The sequence below is a fragment of the Patella vulgata genome, chromosome 5 (genome assembly GCF_932274485.2).
Source record: "Patella vulgata chromosome 5, xgPatVulg1.2, whole genome shotgun sequence".
NCBI lineage: Eukaryota > Metazoa > Mollusca > Gastropoda > Patellidae > Patella > Patella vulgata.
Genome location: NC_065883.2, coordinates 72,463,851 through 72,477,099, shown reverse-complemented (window position 1 = coordinate 72,477,099; position 13,249 = coordinate 72,463,851). Strand labels below are relative to the sequence as shown.

Sequence of the window (13,249 nt, the reverse complement as noted above, 5' to 3'; positions counted from 1 at the left end):
AGACGGTAAACCCCATCTCTCTCTCTCTCTCTGAGAGGCTGCCCTGTCCCTAAAGAGAAATTTATTTAACTGGAAAAGGGCCGACCAGAATACTACTTACTTTGGGGGTTTCTCTACTATTCTGTATGTATTAAATGCAGCAAGTTGTTGTTGAACACCAGTTAGAGAGTTGGCGTACTGTCGGTCGTTTAATATAACGATGGTCTGTTCTATCCATTCTAACAGGTCAGAGGTCAAACTCTCGTATTCGTGGACATTAGTCTCACTATCAATACAACCATCAATGACCTGAAATATAAAACATTCGTTAAAGTCTACATTTTTTGACATTTCATACTAATGAACAAATGAAATGGGGTATAACACCCTACTTTTTGGCACCGACCAAGCTTTAAAGATGGCCTAAATCCAGGCAGTGTGCTATGACGGAAATTTTGCCCTGACAGCAATTGAATTATAACTGTGAAGGGTACCCCTGCATGCAAAAGTGTATATCGGAACTCCTTTATTTGTCCCATCCAAACAACTAGACTACTGACAAAGGGAAACCACGATTAAAAATTCTAGGCACTATGGCCTACTCTTATGTCGAATTCCAACTGCCAAGGGATCTTTTATGTGCACAGATTCTCGGTTTTTCACCCCATCCAAATGTCTAGACAGCTTTCCTTGTCAGCCCCTCCGCCCTGCACCACTGACAAGGGGAAATCACGCCGGAAAATCCTGATGAACTTTCTCAGCCAATTCTGGGATGAAACACGCGACCCCCAGGCTAGCGAGCAAGAGTCTTACCCACTTAGCCACCGTGGCTCCCTCCCGAAATGCAAAGTTCACCAACTTTTCTGTTGATAATTCTGAGAGATACCTCTTACCTTTCTAGCCAATGCAGGTATCAAACACGCGACTTCCAGACCAGCGAGCGAGAGTCTTACCCAATTAGCAACTGTGGCTCCCTCCCAAAATGCAAAGTTCATCAACTTTTCTGTTTATAATTCTGAGAAATGTCTCTTACCTTTCCAATACGTTTTCCCTGGACTGAATCAGCCTTCATCTTAGAGAAGTAATGATAATATGTAACAACGTATGTGATGATAGACTTTTCATCGGGGAAGTCCACATTGACGTCTAGAAAATAAATAAAATAAACAATTAAACATCCGAGATAATAGATATAGATAATACCTACAATTGTTTATAATAACATCATTAAATAATAATCTTAATTCAATAATGTCTGTATGTTTATAAGACAGAGGAATTTACATAGGCGTTGCCTGTTCGGAAATCTCATACAAATATTATTGTAATCAGCATAGTTTGAATTAAAAAAAAATAAAAGAATAGGCCATCTTTAATTGTATGAAAGATGAAAGCATAGGATCTAATTTCTTTTCAAGCCTTATTCACACAAAAATGTATGATTTATAACAATGCTAGCTCAAAATAGTCACCAATGCAGCTATTTCAATTTATATTTTCTGTATCCCTGACGAATTGTTTGTTTTGTCTGCGTTTTGCTGTACAATTAATTACCGGTAGGGCTATGCCAACTATGTGTTAAACATTTAACCAATAAGCATTTAATGGACATTTCACAAACAAATTTCCCAAGAATTAAAAACAAAAAAAACATTGAAAAAAAAACAAAAACAAAGAGACAAACCTTCAGCCTCCAACAATGGTGTAAGACTGAGTTTTTCCTCAGCCACGGTAAAAGCATTGTTAAGATTGTGTACAGCGTTAGATTTCTGTAGTTTTTCATATTGTATAAGGTCAGGTCTGAAAATATACAAAAAATATTGTATAATTAGATATCAATTCATGACTAGATATCAAAATGGACACAAAATATCAGACATAGAAAAAACAGTTTGATGAATAAAAACATGGAGCATCATATTCTAGAGCAATACAGATCTATATTATGTTTGGTTTTTTTTTATACTTTCGATGGCCTCCACAACATGAAGATCTGGCTGGTTGTAGTGGAAAGTCGTGTCAGGGGTCATAGTGGCTTTTAACCATATGCCATCAGACAGTTGATTAACAAATCAGCGTTGATGTTTCTAGTGGGATAACCAAAGTTCCGTGCACACAGCACGTCATTACAGACCATTTCATTGGCTAATCCCTCACATCAACCAGAACGTGGGTTTATATAACGTGGGTTATATAACAAGTAAAACGAAATTCTGAACGATAAAAAAATCAAACGAAATAGGACCTGTGTTTTAACCAGATAGTGTCCGGATATTCTACTTCAAAAGTAGAAGAGAATGATTTAGAAATTAATTTATTATTTGTCATAGATATTAACATGATTGAGAAATAATAGTGTTTATGTCTGGTCTCGATGACCCACTGCTGTCGCTATCGGTATTGTTGTTGCCACGCGTACTGTTGTTTGTATTTCTCCTACACGAAACATTAACATACAATAGAGATGTACATGGGTGACACAGAGGATATGGAGTGAGAGATTTAATGCTCACTCCACACAAACTAGGTTGCACGTAGGGGCCTTTAGCAGTGGGAGCAAACCAGAGGACCTGGAGAAAACCCATAAGATTGGACAGACGACCCTATTCCTTATTCCTTACCACGTATAACCAGGGAATCGAAACCACACCAGCTGACTCAGTGACAGACCTTATGATACAACATGCAAGCACTTATCATTTGGCTATCCAACCCCACAAATCATGATAAAATAATATATTTTATAATATATTTAATTTCAATGATCAGTTAATATTGGTCAACATCAAGCAAACAAACAACTCCAGGCATGATCTTGTGGTTTTTATTTAATAATATCCTAAACGCACAAATCAGAAATTAATCTCCTGCAATGCTTTAAAAAAAATATTGGAAACAATTAGGGAAAGTAATACTTTTTGAGCAAATCAATATTTTGGTGCGTAATCGTCCCAAACTCCATACATAGAAAATGATCTCACGCAAATACCATCATACACTGCTAATGGAACAACAAAATGTCAAATTGAACTAGAGTATGAAATCATTTATGGTAGTATCGCCATGTTTCAGTCAGACCATCGGTATAGAGATACGAAAATCGACAGAACGGATTGCCGGAGTATAATTTGAGAACAATCAATAATTTTGTTGCTCTGAAATCCAGCAAATGACTTTCAAACTTGTGAATCAATCATTTTGGGGGGTTTTCCAGACATTTAATAAAGTTGAAAGATTTCAGAAACAACTTGTGAACATCCGTCAACAAGAACCAAAAGAAATCAAAATGAATAACATGACGTTATGAATGCTTCATTTAAACATACATTATGCAAGAGCTAAATCTACCTATTGCAGGTCTTCCTTTAGGACTGAAATGTTATCTAAATTATCAATTAGACATTAATTAACTTATCCAGACCATAATCAACTCTCGATGGCATCGCTAGCCTGCAATGTTTATTGGATTAGGTTCCGATTTGCTGTTCGACTTCCATTCATAATTTAATCATGAAATGGATGACCGAGACTATGTTTTTTTTTTTATCATACTGACTTTAGTAATGATGATCGGTTCAGACTGGATCAATTTGACTGAAATTTTCAGCAAATTGCCTTTACATTATCTAGTTTTTAACTATTATAGTGAGAACTGTCAGCTCTTTATCAAATCTCCCATAATGTATCTTTAATAAATGAATTTCACACGAATCATCTTGTGTTTGTTTATTTATTCTGGGGGCTGTCTTCTCCAGGGCAGAGAGCACAAATAGTGAATAGGCTATAGCATGTTTGCTGCTCCACTTTTTTTTTTCTACAAGTACAATGCCGAATCTTATAGTAAATAAATAATTTGAAACCTGCCTTTAGCGATAAGAAACGATTGAATGTTTATCTATTTATAAACCTCTGCTACACCTCCCTACTCTATAAATGTACAGTTCAATCTCACGTCTGCTCTTCAAGCCTGTATTCCATAGTAAACACACACTTAACACCTGTTCGCTCCTAATATCCTTCCACCCCACCCTTTCACATATCAATATCACAAAACAATTTTAACAAACATTGGGAGCTACAGTGGCTAAGTGAGTAAGACGGCGGCTCGCTAAACATGGAAGTCTCGACTTCGCATCCGATGTTGGCCGAGAAAGCTCCTCAGAATATTCCGCCATTGTTTCCCCGTCGCCAGTGTTATAGGCCGGAAGGACTAACAAGAAACAGTAGTGTCTAGCTGATCGGATGGGACAAAAAAAACCCCCTAAAAATGAGGTAGATATACAGGATTGTACATTTTGTGAATGGCCATCTTTTTGACCTTTCATATTACAATTATATCAAGTAATTTTGACAAGCTCTTCATCAATTTAAGTGGTATGCATCAATAAAGATACCATACTTCAAATTAATACTAAGTACATGTATAGCTGATGGCCTTTTCTGATATTTCATAGTGTATTATAATGCCCTTGGCGTGCAGTCTGATTGTAGATGCATTTCCTAATGTGATGGTTCACACCATTGCATATCCATTTTCATACAACTGTGCTAAAAGCACAACAAAGCTTTAAGTAAAGAACGAATTACAACCAAATAAATTCCATATATCGACATAACTATTTAATAATGCAACAATGTTATATACCAATATTTAATGCATTTACAATAAATCATATACTGTACCAAAATTTATTTTCAGTAAATTATAGACAATTGTGTGTTTGAATATAATTGTTCAAGAACAGAATTAAGAAACTGAGTTCACCATCGTGGCCAATTAGGATTTAAAGTAGCACTTCAGATAAATACATAATCTTAATCATCCAATTTTCTTTAAAACAACATTATATCTTGTTTTAGAAAACTTTTGTCATATTGAAAGATCCTAAACATAAAATAACATGTCGATAGTGAGTTATGAGGGGCTGCCCTGTCAGTGGCGCTATGACCTACTATTCATTTAGGGATCTTTTACATGCTGCCACATTGTGGGGCACTAAGTCCTGCACCTGGTAATTTTAAAGCCGATGCAAACTGCATCACTTTAAGATAGCTAAAACAATATACCAGTTGTGAATTCTCTACATTCATCAGTATCAATTGCATCATATGTAGGTGCACTTTTCTGCAGACGCAGGAATTCCGACGTATGGTACTAATTCATACAAAGCTGCCATAAACTATATTTCTACTAATCATTAATTCTAGTATTCCAGGGTTTGTTAAAAAAAACAAACAAAAAAACCCCTTGTTTACATTATATTCTGATTGAAGAGTGTCCTCCATTTTTTTTTTTGCAGCCATGAACTATTTTCTACTATTCAGTATTTCTAGTATTCTCGAGTTTGTTATATTCTGATTTAAGAATGTCATCCATTTTTTTTTTCTGTGTAAACCTTCACACAATAACAGTGGTATCTGAGCTATCTGCTGTAACTATGGTAACGAAATCTAATCAAACTAGAGTATATATGTTTTGGAGGGTTTGGGGGGATTTTGTGTTCAACATTTGGATAGAAGTGCGAGTATAAAATTCCTGCGGGATATCATATGGAATACCATTGGATGATATTACAATATTAGATTGGTTAACAACAATATCAAATTTATACGGCCATTAAGAAAACAATTTCTACTGTAGACTTGTTCGATCAAGGAAATACACATACATGTATGTTCTAGTCTCATGTGAATGTGAGAGAGAGAGAGAGAGAGAGAGAGAGAGAGAGAGAGGTTTAAAGTCCACTCGACACAAACTAGGTCATTTTGCATTTTAGGACTAACACATTGTTCAATTTTATTTCAATAATTCACTTGCGCGCAGAGGTCTTTAATTAGCAGTGGGAGGAAACCGGAAGACCCGGAGAAAACCCACGAGGTTGGACCAGCGACCCTACTCCTTGTCACGTACAACCGGAGAATCGATACCACACCAGTTGACTCAATGACAGACCTTATGATACAGCGCACACATGCTAACCATTCGACCATCCAACCCCTTTCTAGTGTAATGTCTAATATTGGTTGATGTTTTAATGGTGTTTGTTGGCAATTTATTCTCTGCTTCGTGGTTTTTCCTTTGGGGGGAGGGTGCTTTTTTCTTCTTTTCATTTGTTGGTTTTTTGCTTTTTGTTTGCTTGCATCATATAACGTAAAAATCTAATTTACGTACCACAGTATAAAGTAAAATTCAATTTTCGTGTTTATTTAGATTACACTTAGAACCCCTCACAACGCGACCAGAAAAATTAAATTTATTACTGAATTTCCTTTGCTTGTTTGGTTGCAACAAATACAGGCAAAATTTAATTCAACTGATCTATTTCAATTTCGGACCTATTTGTTACTATATTCATAATAACACAACTTTATAGATTTACTACTTCTTAGTTTATTACATGCAACGTTTCAATACTCTTACAGGTATCGTTATCAAGCAATTGCTTGTTTGTACTGATTCATTTCGATTTTCCACAAATTTGTTGCTTATTTTTCTATTTTCTTGTTTGTTTTAAATAAGAAAGTAATATTTTTAGCGGATTTCTCCGATATTAAATAGATTAGAACAGTTCAGCCATATTTTGATTTAAGCTAAAACTGGAGGAGCGTGACTTAGCTTCGAACAACCAGTACGGTGGTTGAAATTATTGCACATGACTTGTCAAACCTTCAAAGGCTAATATCTTCGCTCGCAATAGAGTAATTTGAATGAAATTTTCAAATTATTAATTTTACATTATCTTTTTTCGAACTATTATAGCAAGAATGGCTAGCGCTTTTATATATATCTCCTACATAATGTATCTTTAATTAATGTCTAATTTTTTGTTTATATAACATTTCAGACCAAAAGAAAGACCTGTAATAGGCAGATTTAGCTCTTATATAATGCATGTTTAATTATCATTGAAAATAACTTTTTTTCATCATATCATATAGATGTATAACTGACCATTATTCTTTGTGAGAAAAAACCCTGATAGATTGTATAAATTCTGTATATTGAATCATTATAAATGACAGATTAACTGCGTTTCTTCCAGGAAGCAATGGTTATATCTTATTAGGCAATGAATTTATCTTCCAGGAAGCAATGGTTATATCTTATTAGGCAATGAATTTATCTTCCAGTATATTAATTCCCTCTGGGTTACATTATATTATATTAAATATGACATTCTACTGAGCAGGTATAATAGTTTATTAATTCCCTTTGGGTAATATTTATATTATATTAAATATGACATTCTGCTGAACAGATATGACAGTCTGGTGGATAATGGACAGTTTCACATCCTTCAAATTACAGAATGAAGTGAATTCTGGTCAATGCTGTTAAACATACATTATGCAAGAGCTAAATCTGCCTATTGCAGGTTTTTCTTTAGGCCTTAAATGTTATCTAAATTATTAATTAGACATTAATTAACTTATCAAGACCATAATAAACCTATTCAATTCAATTAAATGGAAGCAGAATAAATACTTCTCAAATTCTCAAAGCATGCTTAGTGTTTTCGACTAAAATCATCAATTTTGGACATAAAATGTCGGTCAACTAGCTTCGTGTCTGTTCCTAAGCAGAGCCAACTGTAGACAGACAGTGTAGGTTTAGTATGTTATAAACCCTTGTAGACATTCCGGTTGCCATATTTCATCTTTCTAATTAGGTAATGGTGTTTTATTATATCACAGGATATCGTAAATTCTATAATGAACATAACGCAATCAGTCACTCTATGCCGCGATAATAACTATTCCGCAGCGTTTAATAACCATTCCCGCGTGGTATTTCAAAGATATAATGAGTACGTCTGACAACACTCCACACACAGTCCTGATCGGCCATTAGGATGAATAAATCATTTTTCTCCCCAACAACAAACTGACCTAAATATGGGACTTCATAGTCTCTATTCACAGGGTAGAAATAATTAGTTATTAATTGGTAACTGGAAGATATTTATCAAGTGAAACCTAATATAGTTATTAAATTAATATCAGATTGTAATATTGTTATAGTAATTAAAGACATATTATTACAAGAATGCCAAAGTATAATTACATTTTCTCATAAAATACTACTGCCAAATTTCTAAATACGCAATAATTATTTACTTTAAATATTGGGTTTTTCTTTCCGTTACAGCTGTATATTGTCTCTCAGAGTATGAAGCCTACATTTATTCATAAAATACTAATGCAAAATTTCTAAATACGCAATAAATATTTACTTTCAATATTGGGTTTTTCTTTCGGTTACACTTGTATATCGTCTCCGAGAGTATGAAGCCTACATTTATCTACTGTTATTGTAGCGGTAACTAAACATTTATTACATTTTCTGAAAAAATACTACCGCCAATTTCGAAATTCACAATAAATGTTTACTCCAAATGTTGTACATCTGTTTTTTCTTTCAATTGAATATCTTCTTCAGAATATCTTCTTCGGAACATGTAGCCTACACATATTTGATTGTATCTGATATTATCTTCAAAGCCTGGGATGCGAGTCGCAACCTCATTGTTATATATACTGTAGACTGACTATCTGGTCCAACAGCACCCAAAATGAAATTATTTATTCTTGGACTTAAATATAAACATTTGAAAACTGGAATGATAAGCTGAAGTTCACAGTAAGAAATGGAACCTTATTGTTACGTGCCAAGATGCTTGTTGAATGACCTGAACTATGACCCCATGTACAGTAACTCTAACAGACTACTGGATCCATCGGCACCCTTTGCAGGAAATTATATTATCTTAGATACAGTACAAATAATCGCCTATTTATAATGAAATGTCAAATTTCGCTACAAGTATAAAGTTGTATCTTTGAATCGGTGAAATATCTGACTGCGTTCCTTCATGTAAGAATATACACATAGTCTATCAATCCAATCCAAGGCATTAACAGAAAGTCAGTTAGATTATTCTGATGTTTGGCGCCATGCCATTTCTACATGATGTAGCCTCCATTTTCTTTTCTAACTATCCCAGACACAAGAACAGAACCTCAAAATCTATATTCTCAAAGAATTTGGTGTGAAAGTTTGGCATAAATTGCATATTTTCTTTCTTAAGTCTACGTCTAGTTATAAATAACGATATATACAGAATCATGACAAAAATGACGTATAAATGGGCGACATAAGCTGCTTTTAAAGAAAATGAAATCAAATTTGAGGTTTAACATCCTACTGTCAGGCACCGACAAGCCGGTAATTTTTCTTATAAACGTATAATAATCAATTTATATGTACCGAAACCTGACCGTCTGCTATTTCAGGTTTCCCTTAATCTATATCATTACGCAATCTGGCACAATAATTGGACATAATTTCATATTTTTCTCTTGGAACTAGACACCATTTGATAGACAGAAATAAAAGAGATTGGGTTTAAAAGCCATTAAGAAAATAAAGAAGAAAAAGATCAAAACATATTAATGAAACTGAGTGGGCTTCAGTGTCTAGCATACACTTCATCAGTATTGTGAGAGAGAGACGGGGAGAGAGAGAGAGCGAGAGAGAGATTAATGTACTCAAGTGCCATCCTATAGGAAAGAAACTTAATTCAGGGTGTGCATAACTCAGAACACTTATAATTCCAGGAGTTTTCCAGGAGTTATTTTACGAGATTCCAGGAATCCCCGTATAGAATTCGACATCATAATGTATTTTTTTTTTTACCCTTGAAGAACATTTACTCATGAATTTTTGAAGAAACATTCGATGATTACGTTCAGTTTTATATCTTAAAATATAGGGAAACCACAAGTGTTAATTTTCCAGGAGTTTCAAGGAGTAACCTTGTTTTTCCAGAATTTTCCAGTACTGGAAATCAAATTTTTATTTTTCAAGGAGTGTGCGAAACTTGTAATTGCCTAATATCTAATAACTTTGGTTTAACATCAATTCTGACTATAAATTATGTGGTGAAAAGCAATCTTACAATGATATGTGTGGAATTCATGTTTTTACTTTCATTACATGGCAAATTGACAATATTTGTTTTACCTGTATCTATAATTGTTGAAATGTTACCGCCATAAAACAAGTTAAGAATTTAAGAGATTATGTAACTTCATTCTGATACTTTACAACAATAATTTTATTTCTAATTATACTTTTTGTTCTAGTAATTATTTCTGTATGTATATAATAATTTTTTTTTTTTCATCTTTCTTGCTAGGGGGGTTGTATGGCCAAATAGTTAGTGTGTCATTGAGTCAATTGGCGCAGTTTCGATTCCCCGGTTGTACGTGACAAGGAGTAGGATCGCCTGTCCAACCTCGTGGGTTTTCTCCGGGTCCTTCAGTTTCCTACCACAGTAGGGGTTTAATGCCCTACTGTTCTGCTGCAAACTGGGCTACAGTGTGCTATGAGGGAAATTTTGCCCTGACAGCGGCACTACGGCCTACTCTTATATCGAATTCCAACTGTCAAGGGATCTTTTACGTGCACGCCAATATGTACACGGGACCTCGTTTTTCCGTACCATCCGAATGACTAGACAGCTGTCCTTGTCAGGCCCTCCGTCCTGCATCCCTGACAAGGGGGAACCACACTGGAAAATGCAACAAGATGAAGTAATTAAAGGGCAAATAAGGGTCAAGTTTTCAGGGTTAAATGTGTGTCTGCTGGTTAGTAATAATAACATGTCTATATCCTGTTGGTAAGGTATGTTAGTTATTTACTGATGTTCAAACTATCACTACACTATCTGCTACTCAATCAAATTAACAACATATGTGACACTACTGGACAACCAAAACACCTACAGGTCAAGTTTATCCAGTACATTTATAAATTCTTTACATATTTTGATTGAGTAGCTTTCATCAGAGGGGGTTAAGTCTAGTGGCTGGGTTGGAATGATATACTGTGCAGCCTACATGTAAGCAGAGTCAATCAGAAATGAAATAGGGGTTTAATGTGATACTGTTCTGCACTGACTGGGCTTATGTACACAGGCATACGCCATACAATTTGCCCAGAAAGCGACACTACGGCCTACTCTTACAAAAAAAAAACAACTGTCAAGGGTACTTTTAAGAGCGTACATACACACCAATGTGTACACAGGACCTTGATATTGTTGACACTTTTCTACTTTTACTATAAAGGTTCGCCTACGCAGAGTCAATTAAAAACAGTAACTTCAATTAGTGTTAAGTCATATAAGGGCAATTATATAACTATAAATCTTTCAATACTGGTAAGCTCTAACATAATATTTTAACATAGAGGTTTTGGGTGATTTGCAAAAGCCATATAAGGGCAATCATACGACTTTCAATTTTTCAATATTGTAAGCACTAATATAATGTTTAACATGATTTGTAAAGGCCATATAAGAGCAATCATATAAGCACTAATAATATCTTTCAGGGGCTTAAATTGATTCTCAGTACAGTTTCCTTTTAAGTAATGAAATAAAAATCTAATCAACCATTCTACTTTGGTCAACATGACCGTCTGCTTTTTTACTGATTAGATGAACTTCCATCAAGTGTCTGTAGAGAATGGTCAACAGCCATAATTATGCAAGATCAAAGGAATTTTCAATAGGAGTCACTCAACAGAAGTCACATCAAGAGGAAATGAGAGAGAAAGAGAGAGAGAGAGAGGGAGGTCCACTCAAGAGAGAGAGAGAGAGGGAGGTCCACTCATGAGAGAGAGAGAGAGAGAGAGAGAGAGAGGGGGAGGGGGGGAATTATGCAAGATCAAAAGAATTTTCAATAGGAGTCACTCAACAGAAGTCACATCAAGAGAATATGAGAAAGAGAGAGAGAGAGAGAGAGAGGTCCACTCATGAGAGAGAGAGAGAGGGGGGAGGTCCACTCATGAGAGAGAGAGAGAGAGAGAGAGAGAGAGGGAGGTCCACTCATGAGAGAGAGAGAGAGAGAGAGGGGGAGAGGTCCACTCATGAGAGAGAGAGAGAGAGAGAGAGAGAGGGGGAGGTCCAGTCATGAGAGAGAGAAAGAGGGAGAGATAGAGAGAGAGAGAGAGGGATCCACTCATGAGAGAGAGAGAGAGAGAGAGAGAGAGGGAGGTCCACTCATGAGAGAGAGAGAGAGAGAGAGATCCACTCATGAGAGAGAGAGAGAGAGAGAGAGCAAGATCAAAGGAATTTTCAATAGGAGTCACATCAAGAGAAAATGACTGAAGTTCAGGAACTATTTTATTGTTAATTGTGTGTGTGTGTGTGTGTGTGTGTGTGTGTAGAATATGATGCTGATGTGTGCATGGAACACTGCCAAATCAAAACCAATGTTTCAGGGTCTAATTTTAAAATAGAAGACAAAATGCATGGAACATTGCCGAATAAAAACTTATGTTTCACAGTCTAATTTTTAAAAATGAAATGAAATGAAATGGGGTTTAACGTCCTACTGTTCTGCTCCGAACTGGGTTAATGAAGACGGGCATACGCCATACAGTGTGCTATGAGGGAAATTTTGCCCGGACAGTGGCACTATGGCCTACTCTTATATCGAATTCCAACTGTCAAGGGATTTTTTACGTGCACGTCAATGTGTACACAGGACCTTGGTCTTTCGTCCCATCGGAACGACTAGACAGCTGTCCTTGTCAGGCCCTCCGTCCTGCATCAATGACAAGGGAGAACCACGCCGGAAAATCTGGATGAACTTTCTCGGCCAATGCAGGGATCGAACACCCCGACCTAGTTTCATTGTGTTAGTGCTGCAGGATGACTGGCCTGTTTTCTGGCGTGGTTTCCCCTAGGATCGATCCTACTGGTCAGCAAGCCATTATCATATTCATCGAGCCACTGTGGCACCCCCGCCCCCAATTTTAAAATAAAACTTACCTGTGTTTATGAATGAGAGCATTAAATGCGAGGCCATCTCTCCAACTTGAAGTGAAGTTACGAACATTAACATTTGGGTATCCGGCAGTTTTCATCTGACACCACAGTAGTAGGGCGTCTTTAGCCGATTTTGTTTCACTATTATCTGATTCTTCAAATGTAATGTCTTGGATCTGAAAGGTCGAACAATATGATAGAAACATCGTATTCATAAAACCAGATCGTCACATGGGCTGCTCATCACATGTTGAACGTATTTATAAAACCAGATCATCTCATGAGCTGCTCATCACATTTAAAAATTTAGAATTTTTTTCAATGAACCAATGATGAAACTATTTATGCCATCTTGATAGCAACACTCAGGACACAATTTGATGGAATAAGGCTGGCTGGTCAACACATTTAACCTTTTTGAAAATTTTCAT

General features: G+C 35.8%; 1 protein-coding gene across 8 annotated transcripts in view; it reads right to left on the bottom strand.

Annotated features, from left to right (window-relative positions):
* The window catches only part of LOC126822331 (spectrin beta chain), a 106,364-nt gene that overhangs the window by 45,667 nt on the left and 47,448 nt on the right, over nucleotides 1–13,249 (bottom strand). For all 8 annotated transcript variants that reach the window (XM_050551148.2, XM_050551151.2, XM_050551153.2 and 5 more), the window contains exons 5-8: nucleotides 12,822–12,994; nucleotides 1,664–1,779; nucleotides 1,013–1,125; nucleotides 101–288 (exon numbers count right to left, since the gene is read on the bottom strand). In XM_050551148.2, coding sequence (XP_050407105.1) covers nucleotides 101–288; nucleotides 1,013–1,125; nucleotides 1,664–1,779; nucleotides 12,822–12,994 — 590 coding nt within the window. The remainder of the gene's footprint in view (nucleotides 1–100; nucleotides 289–1,012; nucleotides 1,126–1,663; nucleotides 1,780–12,821; nucleotides 12,995–13,249) is intronic.